Source organism: Manduca sexta, chromosome 26 (assembly GCF_014839805.1).
Source record: "Manduca sexta isolate Smith_Timp_Sample1 chromosome 26, JHU_Msex_v1.0, whole genome shotgun sequence".
Taxonomy (NCBI): domain Eukaryota; kingdom Metazoa; phylum Arthropoda; class Insecta; order Lepidoptera; family Sphingidae; genus Manduca; species Manduca sexta.
This window is the reverse complement of record NC_051140.1, coordinates 604,388-623,479: the sequence shown is the minus strand read 5'-3', so window position 1 is coordinate 623,479 and position 19,092 is coordinate 604,388. Positions and strand designations below refer to the sequence as shown.

General features: G+C 35.4%; 1 protein-coding gene across 2 annotated transcripts in view; it reads left to right on the top strand.

The window, feature by feature from the left end:
* Positions 1 to 19,092, top strand: part of LOC115455416 — a 78,337-nt gene that overhangs the window by 21,199 nt on the left and 38,046 nt on the right. The window contains exons 2-3 of one of the 2 annotated variants that reach the window (XM_037443366.1): positions 3,669 to 3,810; positions 4,546 to 4,655. In XM_037443366.1, the coding sequence (XP_037299263.1) occupies positions 3,669 to 3,810; positions 4,546 to 4,655 (252 nt within the window). Of the gene's footprint in view, positions 1 to 3,668; positions 3,811 to 4,518; positions 4,656 to 19,092 lie in introns of both variants that reach the window. The other variant, XM_037443365.1, reaches the window with a different exon arrangement.

Here is a 19,092-nt window from a genome sequence, read left to right as displayed (position 1 = left end):
AGGACCTCAGTGTGATATCGTATCGCTCACGGAATACAACTTCGCCACTGAAACTATCATAACTCTATTAAATTAATTTATTTTTAATAAAACACTCTGTATAATCAAACGTCATCCAATTAAGTCGACTTAAAATGACAATTGACAAACAATAGCTTTTTAAACAGAGCGTTAATAATGTGCAATTAAAATACTCGCGAATCGCACCACCCTGTATGATGCACATGTCATTTCCATGGGCTGTGCAATGTTTGGAGAAAAAAGCGTAAGGTACTGCCCGCGGCGCGTCTAAGGCGCGTGCCGTCTCGCTCGCACGCCAGCAGCCCGTCCCGCTCGCACCGGGGCTGTTTCAATTTTATACTTATTGATTCAGAGGTCGCACGTTTGTATGTACCGTCAGCGTGTCACTGTTGTCTATTTTTGTTTCTTATTTAATTTTTATAAAAAATAATTGTGAATTATAAATATTTTGAGCAATTATTTATTAAAATTTAAGTAGTTTTTATTATTATAAATTCTCAAAAAGGCACATTTATTTTTAGATTTTAGAATCGAGCTCTCAACTTCAGTAGTTTCGCAACTCAAGTGCTAATGAGACGATGAAGTTGAAATTTCACCTAATTTTAATAAATGTTAAAAACAGTGACATCTAGTCCCAACTTGGATACTAACTATGTCTAGACGCGGCGGTCTAGATTCGTGCGGACTCCGGGGCATCCTCAATATCCCGAGACCGTCCTCAAGGGAGGGCGTTAAAACAAAATCTTTTTAAGTGAATGAAATTTTTATACAGCGAGGTCAACAGGTTGTGAATTTTTAACGGGTCCAAGAGGCATTAAAGGCCTCGCTTCTCTCATTAGGAGGTCCGTGTCAAGGACTCGAATGTCCAACTTCTAATATAAATATCGAAAGTATGTGAAGAATGGTTATGTCTGTTTGTTCTTTAGAAGTAAATGCATTAAACTCGATTTCACACTTGATTCCATTGCTATTATAGTTATTGAACGATACTGACCAAGTACTATCATAAAAACGATTTCGTCCTAAGTCCAAAAATAAAATTAATAAATTGTATATTTTTTTGCCGACCGTCCTGTTTAAACCGTTCACATCCGGAGTTTGGATTGTTACCGGCTCGTGCATTCGCCGTTAGCTGCACACACACGCACACACGCGTGTTTATGCACACACACACATTTTTTTATTAATCTAATAACTGGCCGGCGGATTTAATCGTTCTCGCGCGGTTTTGCCGAATTATATAACGTGATTTGATTGTTGCCAGGTTTTTGTCTTTAATCGGTTTATCCAACTGCACAAAGAAGGGGATTGTTTTTCGGAGTATATTAATTATACACAGTGATTCTTTTAAAGATTATAAAAAACGTTTGCAATTGGCGATAGCCTAGTTGGGAGAGGAACAGACTGCTGTGATAATGTCCAGGTTCAAAACCCAAGGGCACAGACTTTTCTAAAGTTATGTGTCTATTATTTATGAGTAATCGCTTGGGATTCGAACCCAGAATCTTGAAATTTTCGCTCGGATATGCGGGTTGCGTTACTAATGGGGATTGATCCCCTGGCTTAGCAACCGCAGCGGCGCTGAGAAGGGAAGGAGAAGGACATGGGGAAAGGAACAGTGGAGGCAGGATGGGAGCTTCCTAGGATTGGCAGAAAGGAAAAATAGGGGGAAGATTCGCGTTATTAGGTCTCAATGTGTTATACAACCACGAGGTGTACACACTGAACTGTGTACCTCGGCCTGCAACAATAGAGAACCGGCCCATGTTTGATTTTGTTCACTATTCTATATGTAATGGTTAATAATACGAAGAAGAAGCACTCCTGCGAAAACTGGATAAAAATTGCTTAAAAAATGGGCGAGTAATTCATATTTCAAATATCGTAACGTGTAGAAGTGGGCGTGTTGCCTGAATTAGGCTTCATCTCTTTATTTTTGCACGCGTCGCAATTCCCGATGATGTCAAATGTGGGTATTTCGTCTCTTTTCTGTTTCTCGTTAATTACCCCTTCCACTGACATTCAAAGACTTATAACTTGATTTTTTACTGGATTTTATGAATTCCTTCTGTGATATAATCTAACAGCGTAAATATTTGATGATAGTAAAGAACAAAAATGAGTCCGATACCCTATTGTCCCATCATACATTTGCTGTGAACACTGAGCGCACAATAATTGCCTCGGGGGACCAGAATCTTGAAGTCACCAGCCCAAATACTATGCAAATGTGTCAGTGAGGCTAATCGCCCTTCACCCACTGTCTTGGGAAGAGAAGCACCCGCTTATGAACTTATAAAATCATTGAAATAATAAAGAAACGTGAGAATTTGCTCAATGCGAGCTGGTTTATTCATTACCGTGTAAGGCGGCAGGTGGGCAGGGTGGCCTGTAAGGGAGGAGGGAGCGGGGAGGGTACAAATGTTTATCGATGTATTACTTATATCGTAATGTTTATAATAATAATAATAATATTAGCCCTGTATTATATACTTGCCCACTGCTGAGCACGGGCCTCCTCTACTACTGAGAGGGATTAGGCCTTAGTCCACCACGCTGGCCTAGTGCGGATTGGTGGACTTCACACACCCTTGAAATTCCTATAGAGAACTTCTCAGATGTGCAGGTTTCCTCACGATGTTTTCCTTCACCGTTAAAGCGAACGATAAATTCACAAAGAATACACACATGATTTTTTTAGAAAAGTCAGATGTGTGTGCCCTTGGGATTTGAACCTGCGGACATTCGTCTCGGCAGTCTGTTCCACACCCAACTAGGCTATCGCCGCTTTCGTAATGTTTACTGCTAGTTAATAAATATAGTTGAAGAATGAGAGCTGAAGGTCGAGAGTTGGAAGTGAGATCCTGTTTTACTGAACACCAACATTATTTAAAAATACGTTTTAACCGCGGCTCTGCCTGTGTGAAAAGTTTTTTCAGGGATAAAAAGTAGCCTATAGCACTCAGGAGTAATGTAAATTCCTATTTGTGAAAGAATTTTTAAACTTTAGCTGATTAGCTACTACAAACAAACCGTCAAACTTTTCTCGTTATAATATGGGAAATTAAGTTTTTTAACAATGATAGAATCAGACATTGTTATTATCAGCAGCCCGAGCGTATCCACTGTTCACCATAGGGTCTGTCAAACATAGACTACTGCGAGTAATGATTCTACAGCTTCATATACTAAGGTCCTCCTCCTTGGGAAGCGGCTTGCTGGCCGTATTTCTAAAAGCTATCTATTTGAAATTTATAAAAACGTACAGAAAAAAAATTAACATAGGTAGTTTTAATTTGTTTTAATAATATGATTGTTGTGACATTATTTCACACTAAAAATGCCACTATAGTTGTTGATTCCATGCATCTCCTAAAGTACACACCAATTAATTTCCAACCGACACTATTAAATAGACAATTTAAATGGTATTTTACTAGTTGAAAATTTTCAAAAATACGTAAAAATATTTTTTAAATAAATTATTCGTTAATATTTCCATTCCCGCCGTGACTCCTGCGTCGATCATAATGTATGGAACGAATGCTCAAGGCCGTTTGCTTGGAGGAAGATCTTAATACATATTAGTTGAAGGTATCTATATCTCACTTCCATCTCCAATATCTTACCTTGTCTCTTGTCTCCAGCTGGTGGGCGCGCCATGCGGCCAGCACGGGCAGTACACGTTCTACAAGGCGCTGCGCGTGACCGGCCGGCGCGAGCGCATCATCGCCATCGGGGACTTCTTCTTCGTCAGGATCTGGCAGGACTCCGAGCTGGTGTCCATCGGTGAGGCTTCTGATAACTTATTAATTTATTTGTACTATATTACCATCTCTTTACGAAATTTTAGCTCTCGTATGTGAGAGTACGACTGATTAACCGCCATTTTCAATAAACGATACCAATCGCTTTTTCGATTTCAAAAATGGACCAATCAGGGTAAAGTATTTATGACATGTTCACAAATGAGTTATTTTGATTGGTTGAAGATTAAAGATTGAGATTAGGATCGTTCATTGAAAAAAGCTGTAAGTGGTAGGAATTTACTTGTTCAAAGTCTTGTTTGTTAATTTGTACCGCTAAGCACCAGAGTGCAAGCACCGTTCGTCTGATAAGAAACAAAATTACACATAGTTTAATAATTTTAGAATGATCTTTTTTAAAATTTATTTATTGGTTTGAATGACGAGACGAGCTTACCGTTCGCCTGATGGTAAGCGATACGACCGCCCATAAACAGTAGAAACACCATCCAATACTCTGAATTACAAAGTATGGTTTGGTATTCCACTGCACTCGCCATCCTGAGACATGAGATGTTAAGTCTTATTACATCCAGTAGTTACACTGGCTACAGTGTCCTTCAAACCGGAACACAACAGTGACTACACACTGCTTGGCGGCAGAAATAGACATTGAGTTAGTACCTACCCAGGCGGACTCTCACACGAGAGACCTACCACTAGTGAACATTTTCATTTTCGATGACCTCAGCTCCTGTTCTGACGCGCGTGTTGACAGGCGAGCTGCAGCTGCTGTGGACGGACCGCGTGTCGGACCAGACCCTGGTCAGCTTGCGGCTGTACTTCCTGCCGGAGAACACGCCCGAGGGTCGTAGCCAGCATGGGGAGGTCAGTGTTTACACTTATACCAAACCCGTGTGGTGGTACCAATGCTGGACCTCTACTACTGAGCGTTAAGACCTTGGTACACCACGCTGGCTTAGTGCGGATTGGCGTTTAAACTTTTTGACATGGTTCAATGTGAGGTTAATATTTTTGTGAAGGTGTCTTGTAAACGTAGTCTATAGATCATATTTTTCGCTTTAGAAGACAATAAAGACTAAAATTCCTTGGCGTTATAAAAATTTGGTGCAGTTGAATGCAATACTACACGTTTCAGCGTATTTGTAAATTCCGGAAAAATTCCGGTTACCGTGAAATTTAATCCGGTCAAATTTACGCTATAGTGTGACAATGCTTTATCAACAGTCATGCATGACTTGTACTTATTGATTTACGCCCGAAATTAATAACCAATCCTAATCCAATGTATGCCATCTAAGATTGATAATTCATTCGTTTTTATGGATAAAGCATGCCAATAACCAATCCATAGATTGAGTAAGCTATCAGTAACAATAATCGATCTTTGAGAGGACGGATTACAGATCATAGATTACCCTCTGTTTGAAAATGACAGTTTACGCTTGCCAATACTCTATCTCTCCGTTTTGACATTTGATTTGATTGTTGTAAACAATCGCATTTTCCAATCGGACCAATTCCTCAGTTTACTCCATATGTTTTGAATATCGCTTACACTGATTTTAAGGGAAACGAAAAGGCAATGGAAATATCCATATTCTCAAGTGACAGTGACGACAGTGATTTGGAGGGATTAGCGATACTGATAGCGAAACTGAAAGTCGCGCTTCATCACTGGTAATGAAAAGAGTTAACTACATGCAGACCCTGGATGAGTTTGATTTCACGTTTAGATTAGGCTTTCGAAATCTGCTTGCCAATCAGTGTTAGTTAAACTGATCTCGTATATCCGTGTTACTTCTATGTACAAGGTAAATAATTTTTGACATTATTTACAAAAAATACCGTACCTACCGAACTATTAGATAGGTACGTACAAGGGGCAATTGCATCGTTTTTTCAGGAACTATGGTGTTTCTCCATTCCATCAACTTTTGCTGAGGAATAGGAAATATTTATATTATCTTTTTCAGGACATTTGGTACATAGAAACGTCGCTTCCCTGTGATTGCACTGACATTGCGGTTATCTTTACCTAAAGTTCAAACAATAATAATTGCAACTGCAGTTTTGCACAATATTTGTCGGAATCACAGGCTAGAGGAAATTCCAACCGAAGTGGAATTATCAACTGCTGATATTATTAATTATGAGAACAATATAGAGAATCAAAATGTTGGAGAAAGAACAGCATTAACAAATAACTTCTTTACTTAGTAAAATAAAATACCTTTACAATCACTGCTATATTTTATTGCTTATCTACATTTGTAATTCAAAATAATAATTGCAAATTAACATAGTTTTATTAGTTGAAAGTTAAAACATAGACACAGACAACATTTCCATATATTATCTATACTATTATATAAAGCTGAAGAGTATGTTCGTTTGAACGCGCTGGTCTCAGGAACTTCCGGTTAGAATTGAAAAATTCTTGTAGTGTTGGATAGCCCATTTATTGAGGATGGCTATTATAGGGTATATGTATATCATCACACTATGACCAATGGGACCAAAAACGGCTAAAATTGATTACTTTTGAGAGCTTCCGTTGCGTGCGCTGCATAAACGGTGTAAGTTATGCAACAATTATGTATAACGGAATTGTAATTTGTTCAATAACACTGGATAATGTGTACAGAGTCCAATTATTATTATATGGCACCGAGTTTACTGCGTACTTCATACTAAAAACTAAATCCTTTAAAGATTTATTAATATATTATGAACAATGTTATTAAACTTCAGTGTCAAAATATGTTAGCAACCACATTACTCACGTTCCATTTTGAAACTAATTAAAAAGTTTGTATCTTAAATATGACATGTACTAATTATTAATTATTTCTTTTGAGGGCTAAAATACATAAAATATTTTTTATTACTCCAAGTCTTATTTTTCGCAATTAGGCAAATATTGAAACGAATAGTTTGTATGGAAAATATAAAAGTATTTTTTTTACGAATGGAATATTCTGCATAAAATGGAATGGTCAGGAGGGAACGCATCTGGAAAATACTGCCAGCGATCTATCGTTGAAGGCAAGCAAGGATAGGCGAGTTAAGATATTGGCATGCCGGTAGGAGAGCAATCGAAAGATAGTCGGCAATCTAAGATAGGTTTCAGTCTTGGATAGTAGATACATTATTAATTTCGGGCGTTATTGTCATCAAATCCGCCGATAGCAAACGTCTGCCAAAACACGTATGACGATGCTTTTTGTGTTAGTTGAGAATAACTCGCGCCAACTCAACGTTTTAAGTATCAAATACGTATAATTTTGAAGGTTTTGTGTTGTAAGACTTAAGGCGATACCTCAAGGTCCATTTTCATACATTTTGTTTCGCCTTTAATCTGGGTAACTAAACAAGTATTGGCAAGTAAAGAATTTAAATTCACGTCTAGTTAGTGATTAGTTCTCGCAGTTGAAGAAATTTGTAAAAATAATTAATATTCATGGATATTTCTGCCTTTAAAATTTCGTCATATTAAATTTTAAAGGCCGAAATATCCATGATTATTAATTATTTTTACGTTTTTCTTTCAACTGCGAGAACTAATCACTAACTAGACGTGAATTTAAATTCTTTACTTGCCAAAACTTGTTTAGTTACCCAGATTAAAGGCGAAACAAAATGTATGAAAATGGACCTTGAGGTATCGCCTTAAACTAATCCCACTATCGTTACGTACCCTCAATAATCGACACATAATAAATCAGCAGTAAGTACAAATTTATAAAAGGATCTATATCCTAGTTACGTTTGCTTTGTAATTATTAGTTGGTAGATTTTAGTTTTAATTTGTCTTTTTGTAAAATATCAACATTGCGTACTAATTTGTGAGTGTTGTGTACTCCTATAATTGGTACACACATCTGAATGTGACTTTACTACTTTTATGTTGTTAATAAGAAATGTGTGTACTGTTGGAGAACCATATATAAATAAATAAATAAATAACGAAAACAACGCAAACATACAGACAAACATTAATTCGGTATTATTCTCGGTCGGAAATGGTCATCGCATTGTTTTCATGTCATACTAATTATAATAAAGTAATAAAAAATCCCGTTGAATTTGTCTTTGTTTATAACGAACATCGGAAACGAGTCAAACATTTGTGTACAAACTAGTTTTACCCGCGGTTCTGCCTGTGTGGAAATTTATTTATTATGTTTATTAAACACAAAACAGGTTACAATCATGAATGCATCATATTATGACATGAAAAATAATTCCTGGACTATAATTATAACCCAAAACCAGTGTTTTAGAAAGTATTAGTTACATATAGCATGTATAAATGAAATGAAATGATTTTTCTAGGATATATAGTATCCTAAAACGAGTAATATGGATTCCTATTAATGAATTTTAAAATCGGTTAAATAGTTCCAAAGACTAGGCCATACAAACAAACTTGCAAACTTGACTATCATATTAATATAATATTTTGTTGTATACTAGCATTTGACTGCGATTTCGCCGTGAAATATTTTTCAATTGGTATACAATTATTTGGTGTAGTCAGTATGTTGCTGTTGAAACTTAATTAAAAAAAAAGTACCTTAAACTTATAAATCTGATAGATGATATTAACTTAATTATATTTTAACTCAAATTTGATAACCTAATTGAATAATTTATGTTTAAACAAATTTTCCTAAATCGATCCTACGTACCAACGATCTTAGTCAACAACAAAGCCTCGCGCACCAATCGCTTATCAGTGAAAAAAACACACACTTTGAAAAAGTTCAAAAATCGAGACGCGGCGCAGGGTTGGCACGCGCGCGTAACCTTATTACCCGACGGAAGCTGTTCGGTGCTGGGCGCCCGCGTGAGGCAACTGCTAAACGTGCCGGCGTAATTATAGCAATTGTGTTGGCATGAGGGTTTAGGTTGTCTGCAAAAAAATTGTGGGTCAATTGGAAATGTGGTTGATTTTGGTTTTGTTTGCATCATGATGTATTTTTATCGTTTTTATAATTGTAAATAATAAATTAATAATAATACATACATATAAATAAGTATGATACAAAATCCCTTGAGACTGCACACCTCCCACCAATTGCACCCCCTCAAGAAGACAATCCTAATTGCGGAAACGTTAAAAAATCGAACCGCTCGTATTCTGTTGAAACCCTGTCGCGTGGCAACCCTACGCGGCGGAGGCCGATAGCGCCGTCTCGCTTGCACGCGCCACGAGAGATCTGCCGTCTCGCTCTAATCCCTATTTGGTAACGCCAACTATTTCATGGATGAAATTACTGAGCGGACGCGGCGCGAGTCATAAGCGAGCGATATAGCGATTTGGTGCATTGTCTTTTTTATTATTATGAGTTGGAAAATTATGTTGCAAATTATAAATTACTAAATAATATTATTTATGTGTATAATTTTTTTTTAATAAAAATTGGTTATTAGTGTCTAGTTTACTGAAAGAAAATTAAAGATGACTACATTCGGGTTGATACATGTATAATTGATTACTAATGAAATATATTGCGATATTTTTTTATTTTAGTTTTACACTTAATCATTCCGAACGCATTCGCAGAAGTATACGAAATGAACACTAATATTTAATAACTGAATGCACATTTTCTTAAAAAATATGTTTTTAGAATTTATATTACATTTTCTAACAAACTAACATCATTTAACACGTCATATAATATGACCTCAAAAACGCCAACAATGAAACTCACACGAAAAATAATAATAATAAATTCACAAAGAATATTTGTTTGCGCTCGGACCACACGTCTATCGGTATTGCTTTGTGGATGCGCGCGACTATCGCCTCTACTGCTCGGACTTAACCGTGAATGTCGCTTGCGCCCGTGGAAGAGTAATTTTGTAGTACGTTATGGGATTTTTGTACTGCGCGCGATGTGGCTTGAGCGTTGTAGTTTTTTTAATTTTATTTTTTAATGTTGATTCGGCATTTAGGTTAGAACGGAATTCTGAATAAAAGGTGGTATGTGTAGTCACAATAGACTATATTGATGTCGAAGTTTTGATTATTTGAGCTAAAAATTTAAAGAACGTTTTTGAAGTGCTATAATTTTTATGATGGCCGTCATGATAGCAAAAACCTTCCGCAAGCATGGATCTTCCTTTAATTACGTTAAACATAAGTAATAACATACTTAATTCCCATTCATCATATCTATTTTGAATTGATGCTAAGTACTGTAAAAAATTTATTGTTTGAATTGTTTTGCATACGTAACGGAGGTTAAATTAAATTACAAAATATTGTAATATGAAATCACGTCACTATAATCTAAAACTTATGGCGCTATCTCACGAATTAAAAGATAATTTAAATATGTTGAAACACAACTTAAATTATGTAACATCACATACATAATGTAATGAAAGTTATGCCTATTTTAAAATTTATATGCATTATAACAAATTGTAAAGTATCAAAAATCATCGGGCGCGCTACACAATACACTCGGCTGTGCGACGCGCCATGTGACGACTTTCGGTCGCAGCCGGCCATGGAGACGACTTCGAATAACATTTATTATATATAAAATATTTTTTTCTTATCAATTATATAGTTGAAGATAATGTGTTGGAAATTCTGACGTCATTTGACGTCATTCCGATTTATTCGAGATAACTACATATTTATTTTATTTTAAAACAAGTATTTTCATGGTTCGAATTGTTACATAAAATATTTTTCCACGTTTCGTCCTTCCAAAATACCTTGTCGTGTGCCTCACATCTTTTGTAATGTGTGTGTTTGATTAACTAGCTCTTAAGTCAAATATAAAAAATACGTAAGAAGAAATAAACAAAAAGTTCATCAGAATGGTCAGTAACTTTAATTAAATAAAACCTTATATTAAACATAATTTAAAGTGATGTAAGATATTAGTATTAACGGAAAATATAATGGCATTGTTAGAGATAGATATTGTTTCGTAAAAAAACACGCGAATTATTAATATATTTCTTTTTAATAGTAATCGTGAATATTGTTTCTAGACACTATATTGCACTTGTTAATTTTTTTATCCTATTGTCGCTCATCCGTCCCTTTCACCTCGCAATCCATACTACATCTACTCAGAATTTTTATTTAAACATGTTATTTTACTACACGATTTACGTTAGCCATTACGTGTTCTTGATGATTTGATAGTATCTAATCAATTGATAAACAACTTATCATTTTGTTATTAAGTGAGTCAATGTCTAACAAAGTCACAACTAAATATGAATTCATGGATTTTTAAGATCTTTTAATAGTACATATATTGAACTAGAAGGGTGCTCGCCTCTTATAATCCTTCTATACCTTCACAAAAACAATGATAACATCACCCAGAATTTCGAATTACTAAGTATTGCATGGCCAGTTTTACTTGTCATCGGATAGATAAATAATTAAAAAAAAACAGTGTTGTTTAAAGTCCGCAATATTCTTAAAAGCAAAGGACACGACTAGTCGCATGGTGCTGTTAGGACCAGACATATAGAAAACAGTCGTACGGAAAAGAAATTACCTTCATAAGATTTACCTATCAAAGTATATAATTTATTACATTTCTGTAGAATTTTTTGACGTTTAAATAAAATTTATAATATAATGCCCAAACGAGTTATGCATAATTTAAATGTGAAAAAAATAGAAGAGTAGGAACTTATGATATCATTAAAATGAAGCTGTAAGTAGTGCGGTAGGGCAGCGGCGAGCGCGCTCAGGTTCTGTTTGTAGGCAGTAGGTACGCGCGGTGGTTATCTTATCGCGGGTTCATTCTCTGTGTAAATAACTGATAACGCAATCGGTCGTGAGCTGTACGCTCGCGGCCATAAGCCGTTGGATTCAATTAGGAAATAGTTCTGGAAGTGATGAAAAAAACAGTTTTCATATATAAGTATTTTTTTGCTGACTTGGTGTTGCTGGCGGCTTCGCTCGCGTGTAAAGCGTTTTCCGATACAAAAGCCCTAAAATAATAACAATTCACAACGCAAGATATACGGTGCCAGAGCAATCTATTTAAAAAAATCTGAAAAAAAAATCCTTATATCCCATATGAGGAAATTACTGTGATGAAATGTAGCCTATGTGTTAATCTTGAACATGATCTACTCATGTGCCAAATTTCATTATAATCCGTTTCTGCGTTTACTTCCAAGAAACATCCAAACATTTTTACTAACTTTTCCATTTATACTTAAGATAGTAAGAACTAAGATTAGATAAAAATGAATTAACGGTCTTCATATATTAATCTAAAAAAATAGATGTAAAAGCTCATTGTAGCTGTTTCTAGTTGAAAGGTATTACCTATCGTTATCTTCAATGATAATGTATATTACATTCCACATGTTTAAATATAAAATAATATATAAAGATATAATTTAAATATGCTAATAATAAGAACCAAGAAAACAATGAATCATTCTTGAATCCATATCTTAAAATACGTGGCAAATGTTAGTGTTAATAATGAATATTCAATAACTTTTTATACTTTTAATTTTAAATGGAAATATAACAATAAAACAAGTTCTTCAAAACGACTGCTTGACTAATGTGTTTTTTGATTTTTAAATACATAAATCTTTACATAAGATTTCCAATTCTGATTATTAGAATTTGTAAATTTATTTTGTAATTAAAAATAGATCGGCCATTAGATTTTTTACTTCAAAAAACGGAAGTGATTTCCAATTTATCTATTTGTATATAATTTTTTGTATACAATAAGCCTTTATGTCAGTTCAAGATTTGGTTATTGTAATATATTGTATCAATTTGTATATGCACGATGTCCATGTAAAATGCAAGAGCTGAGTTTTAGGCTTGACATTGGATTCTGCTTTATAATTTATATAATATCTCACTGATAATTTGTTTAATAACGCACGTTTTAGCTAAACGCATCAGTAATAAAGTTAAACGAACCTACGTTCTCTTAGTTTTTTTTAAAATAATAATATATACAGCCGTAACAATGTTTAAACAGCTTTAAAAATGTAACTAAATATTTTATGCCTTTGTAAAAGAATAGTCATTCGGTGTCTCTGTCCTCTATTTGTAATATATAAGTGTGACTCGGTAATGAAAACCTATATAAAAATATTACAAGCGTATACACGAAATTTGATCTAAATTAGCACAAATCAATTTCTTTCTAGTTATAGCTGTAGTGTTTCTTTGTTTTAAAAGACCTTTTTTTTAATTACTCCATGTATAGAGTAGGTCATAAATGTCCAGTGCAGTAGATAACAATACGCGTACGGTGCGCGACTGTACAAGGCTGTAACTAAGCGATTGTGTTGATATTCTGCTATTTGATGTATTTTCGTGCACGTAGATAAAATATTCAGAACGATTCTCAAACTTTTATTTGTTAACAGATTGTATCTTCATTGACATATTTGGAGTTTACTTTCATTAAATATTTAATCGATCATGTGACGTCACCAATCACCAATCCCATTAAGATACAACTTTAAAGAAGAAACTCATTATTTTACGTATTTGTTATGTAATTACTAATTTATGTGCCAAAGTACACGATCATTAGCTATACTAAACTAAATATAGTGAGGAATTCTTCATTTAAACGATATTTAAATATTAACAATTATTTTATTCATAACTTATATGAACATCCTTATTCATTAAAATGGCGCTATTGCAATATTATTCGGGAGGAAATTAAAACAACTATTTAGAACATCTCTCTGCCGATGTGAAGATAGGTTTAAACAAAGGGATTATTATAAAAGAACGTAATATTTTTTAGCCTTTTTCTTTAGCTGAATATGGTACAAATAATTTCCTTTGTTCCAAAAGTATTGTAGAGAGCGGCGACTCCACTCCATTCGAGTTTAGCAATTATTTACCCGTGACGCGGCGCTCCACCGCTGCAGGGTTGGCAACCTTGCGCGGATTATATTTTTTAATGATGCCAACATTTGAATAAAATATACACGCACACACAAAGCCCGTGTCCGCACACAGGCGCTGTGTGTGTGTTTGTGTGACTTTGTGTTTTCCCACAGTTCACTGTGTTTTTGATGCGCTTTGTTGTGTTTTTTTTTTTAATTGGTGGAAATGTTTTCAACTGATTATTTTTAATAAATAATTTTCATTTTAAATTTTGTTTTATAATATTACAACGCTAAGATGGTTTACAAAAGCATTGGACCGTAACGGGAATCGAACGCCCGATCTCCAGTTACCGATCCTTTGTGCCATGAAGGCATTATTCGCTATTGTTATCGACTCTTTTCAACTATGCGCAGTGCTTAGAAACTAATTCGCCCGGCGTTGCTCGTTTTTTTTTAATCAATTTCATTTTAGTATAATTTTATTTTTATCAAGCATTGCTAGATGGTTTAAATGTCAATATAGCTAGTATAAATGAAAATCATTATAAAGCTTTAATCAGACGAAGCAATTTTCTCGTCTTACACTTGCAATTCTAGAAAACATAAAATTTTGTTCCAATTTAATACTGTTTGGTGACAATTTTTGACCGCTCGCATCAAGAAACTTGCCGCAAGAAACTCGCGCCGTCTAATAGAAGTTTTATGTTGCCACTGTTTGTGTGGGCGCGGTCATTAGATCCTAAATAATTTAAGTGTTAAACCCGCCATAGTGGCCCATGTGTGTCGCGTTCCGGGATCGGACTGTGTATATCCGGTTCCAACAGGCCGGCATAATTGTAACGACTGTCGAGGGGTACTCATCTCTCATCAGTCGACATTCTATTGGACCTCACTCCACTTACCATAAGGTACAGTGGAGTCACTTTGCAAGTATAAAAAAAATAACTGTCCCGCTGTTAATAGATGTAATGAATTTAGAAATTTCTCATTTTACTTGGTATTAAATTCAAAATCTTATATAATTTGTCGATTGACCTCTATTGATGTAGGTTTTTGATGTTATATTATTTCTTATTGAAACAATTTTTTTTTTGGGATTTACCGCGGTTTTTTTTATTATGATTTCCATCCAAAATATTGTAATATAAAAACTGCTATAAACCCGAAGAATAGTTTCATTTCAATGTCAAACGTTCGCGTAAACATAAAAATATCATTATTTTTATACTTAAGTGATTTAACATTAGGTTCAAAATTTAACAACGCGATTATTCTTGTACAAAGCTATTAAACAATAGCTTTGCTCGCGGCTTGGCTCGCGTGAAAAAGTTTTCTGGGATAGAAAGTAGCCTATAAACCTTCCCAGGGTCTTAAACTATCTCCATACCAAATTTCATAAAAATCCGTTCAGTAGATTTTGAGAAAATCGATCACATACAGACAGACAGGAAAGGGGACTTTGTTTTATAATATGTATAAATATTTAATTATCTATATTATTAACGGGCAGCGCCGCGACAAAGCCTTAGCTAGCTAATATAATATTGTCGAAAACAAACTTGTGTGTTTAAACATTTCGGTCAATCTTGTTGAATATTAAAGTTGTGGAGGAAAAAACTCCGAGCGAGACGGCGATAGACGTTTGTGGATGAGGGAAAGAGAGGTGCGACCTCCCGTGGAGTGCGAGTGTCAAATGTTTTTGTTAGCGCTAACACTGTGCTGTGCGCGCGGCTTGGTTTGATATGTTCAGTCAAGTAATAAGAGATGGAGAGGAAGAGAGAATGGAATGCTATGGGTGGGTTCAGCATCATCACCTGAAGAGAAGTCTGTTTAATCGCTGGTAAATTTGTCTAACAGATTTTTTTTAGTTTTTCTCTACACAAGATTGTTTGGAAAGTGATATTTAAAAATAAAAAAATCCAAATTCCAACCATTCACATTTCTGAGACGCTGACATTTTTACAAGACAAGGTCTGTTCGTGCCAAATTTTATCGAAATCTGTTCAGCAGATGTTTCTAACAAACATCTAAGCATACAAACTTTTACATTAATATATTTTTTTGTACTCAATTATTACATTATGAACAAGTCTAACAACTCCCGAGTAAATACTATTCGTCATACAAATGTATAACCCGACCAAATATCACTAATCTATGCTCTCAAATAAATAGTAATCAAATTAGTACTATCTAAATTAGCGGTTTAATACGGACCGTCGAATGAAATTCACTTGAAACATGTGAAATATGCCCTAAATCAGAGGTTCCCAAAGTTTATATTGCTGTCAAAAATATATGTGCTTCTCCTCTTCAATGCAAGAAAGAGAAAGCCGGAGACTCAAACCACTGACAGTTATGTAAAATTAATATTGTCGTTAAGTTTTCGTAAATTTTCTAATTTTCTTTGAATATTTTCTTGATTTTTTTCTTTCTTAAATTCCTTCTGACAGTAACAAACACAATAAAAAAAAATAGTGCAATCGGTCCAGCCGTTCACGCGTGATGACGTGACCAAGGGAAATAGGGATTCATTTTTATATATATAGATATATATAGGACAGCCAGTAGTTGTTACTATATTAGGTACATTATAAAGTTCAAAAAAACATATTTAAAAGTAACTCCTGTTTAAGGCGACAACATCCACCATTTGCGAAACATTAGGAATTCTTCATAAGTATTCTGATATTATAAAAGTGGCAGAAGACCTAGTAAAAGTTACTAGAGGTGGCTGGATGCGGGCCGCTTTCGATAAGTCGATCTGAGAATCTGTTGGGGGACATGTTCAGCAATGGACATCCTGTGGCTGATGATGATTGACTTTGTTTATTTACGCCTACACGCTTTTGAATCTCTCCTGGCAGAATTTCTGCCACGGCGGCCAATGTCAACGGAGATCAGCCAACGCAAGAGATATTATAGTGCACAAGTGTGTGCGCAATACAAAAGCACTCTCTGTTCCTTCACTCTCATAGTCCGGTGAGATAATCCGACATGACTAGAGAAAGATCTGGTGCAGGACCAACGGATTTACTAAGTACTAAACGGATGATCATGAATTGGCATATTTGTTATCAAGGGTGCAGAAGGACATAATGGCACATTTTAGTGGTGAAGGATGAAGTTTTACAAAAGGTAACCTGAGGAAAAAATAATTTCCTTAGTTTATATTCCGGACAATAAGGGACCGTCCTGTGTTTGATTTTGTACATTATTCTATGTGTAATGGTTAATAATACGAAAAAGAAACCCTCGTGCGAAAACTGCATTAAAATTGGTTAAAAAATGAGCCAGTAATTCATATTTCAAATATTACTATGTGCAGAAGTGGGCGTGAAGTGGGGATATCGCTTCATCTCTTTCTCTCGCACGCGTCGTAATGCCCGATGACGTCACACGTGGGTATCGCGCCTCTTTTCTGTTTCTCGTTACTTACCACTTCTACCGAAATTGAAAGTCTTATAACTTGTTGATATTTTACCGGATTTAAATAATTCTTTCTGTGTTGTAATTTATATAACGTAAATATTTGATAATAATAAAGAACAAAAATGAGTCCGGTCCCCTATAAAACAGCAAACAAAAAGTAAGACAAACATAAATGAACTAAAAAGGGAAGCCGGTAGTAATCGGGTTGTATCGGGTACCTTTAATTCAGGAAAAGTACAGTTCCCAAGGGGTAGAAATTGATTTACAAAATCTACATTAACGTCCCTCTTTTCATGTCACGCCTCCCTAGGTGTCCCCACTTTGAAAACCAACGAGCTATGATCTCAATATCCTTGTTTGGAGAACAACATATTGTATATAGCGTCTAAATAGTTTCTGCACGTGTTTTATCGAGGAAGCTATTATCACAAGGGCACCTCGACCTCGCCGATGCGCTGGAGGTCGCCGGTTCGATTTCGTGTCGTTCACTGTTTTGATCCGGTTTTTTATCCTAGTAAAGCAACTAGTAGTGGACTGTGTGTGGACTGGCAATGTTGCCGGGGTATTACTACAATGTTTTTTTTTTGTATCGGACCCCACAGTCAACATCGGGAGAAAGCTTCGAATGGGCTACTGGAATCCGTCGGCTTAGCGACATAGACCTGGAGGACAGTGAGGAGAGGATAGTTGGGTAGGAAGTGTGGGAGAAGAATAAGGAAACCTTTTAGGATGGAAGGAGGGCTAAATTACAATGCAGTTTTAACAGAAGGGCTTGTTATTCGAACCATCACTACACAGTATAAAACAAAGTCGCTTTCTCTGTCCCTATATACGTATGCTTAAATCTTTAAAACTACGCAACGGATTTTGATGCGGTTTTTTTAATAGATAGAGTGATTCAAGAGGAAGGTTTATATGTATAATAACATCCATTAAATAGTGGAGCAATATTGTTATTTTGTTATGTTATACCCGTGCGAAGCCAGAGCGGGCCGCTATGTTTTCATATACAACGTTCACAGTTTTTCTGTAGTGCATTTAGTATCAGCATTGCACCCGTGCGAAGCCGGGGCGGGTCGCTAGTTTAAGTATATAATGATGTACAAAATCACAGGCCAATACATTATCAGATATTATTCAGTACGGATGCGCTCTAGGGTTCTGTGAGTAAAAGTTAAATATTGATATTGTGGTACGTGTGGCAGATGTTGTTCCAAACAGACTATCGATTTGTGATTTGGCAGAGTTACAGTAGCCAAACATATATTACATACACGTTTCATTCGTAAAGGGGTGGATAGAAAGGTAACTGCTGCAACAGTATTTTCGGGCTAACAAGCTGATTTTTTAAATTGTAAATTGTCAGTAATGTTTAGCAGTTTTTTTGAAGCATGAATTTCGAAAGGGTTGTATTATTTTAAAGTGGCGGGGTTAACACTTTACAAAAGGTAGAAAAAACTGTCTTAGTTAACATATCGCGGCCGATTTAATGAAAAAATCTAAGATAAACGTTAATAAACCTAAAAGTGAAGCCGGTAGGAATCGCGTTGTATGGACGCTCCGCCACTGTCGTTTTAGGAACATTGTAGCCAGTGTAACTACTGGACATAATAGAACTTAACATCTCATGTCCACGTGAATGGCCTTGTTCAACATTTATTTCAAAGTTAGTATGTTATAATCTATCTCTATATATATGTATAAAAATGAATCCCTATTTCCCTTGGTCACGCCATCACGCGTGAACGGCTGGACCGATTCCACTATTTATTTTTTGTTTGTTATTGTCAGGAGAAGGTTCTTATGAAAGAAAAAATTAAGGAAGTTGAGCGGAACGTTAGAAAATTTAAGAAAAGTTAATTTCAGCGATTGACAGAATGCGCGCAGCAAATTCATAGTTAAGACGGGACTACTAGTATCAATATAGTTTAACACATACCATTTTAAATCCCTGTCGTTGAAATACCTCAAACTCCATGATCTGGAA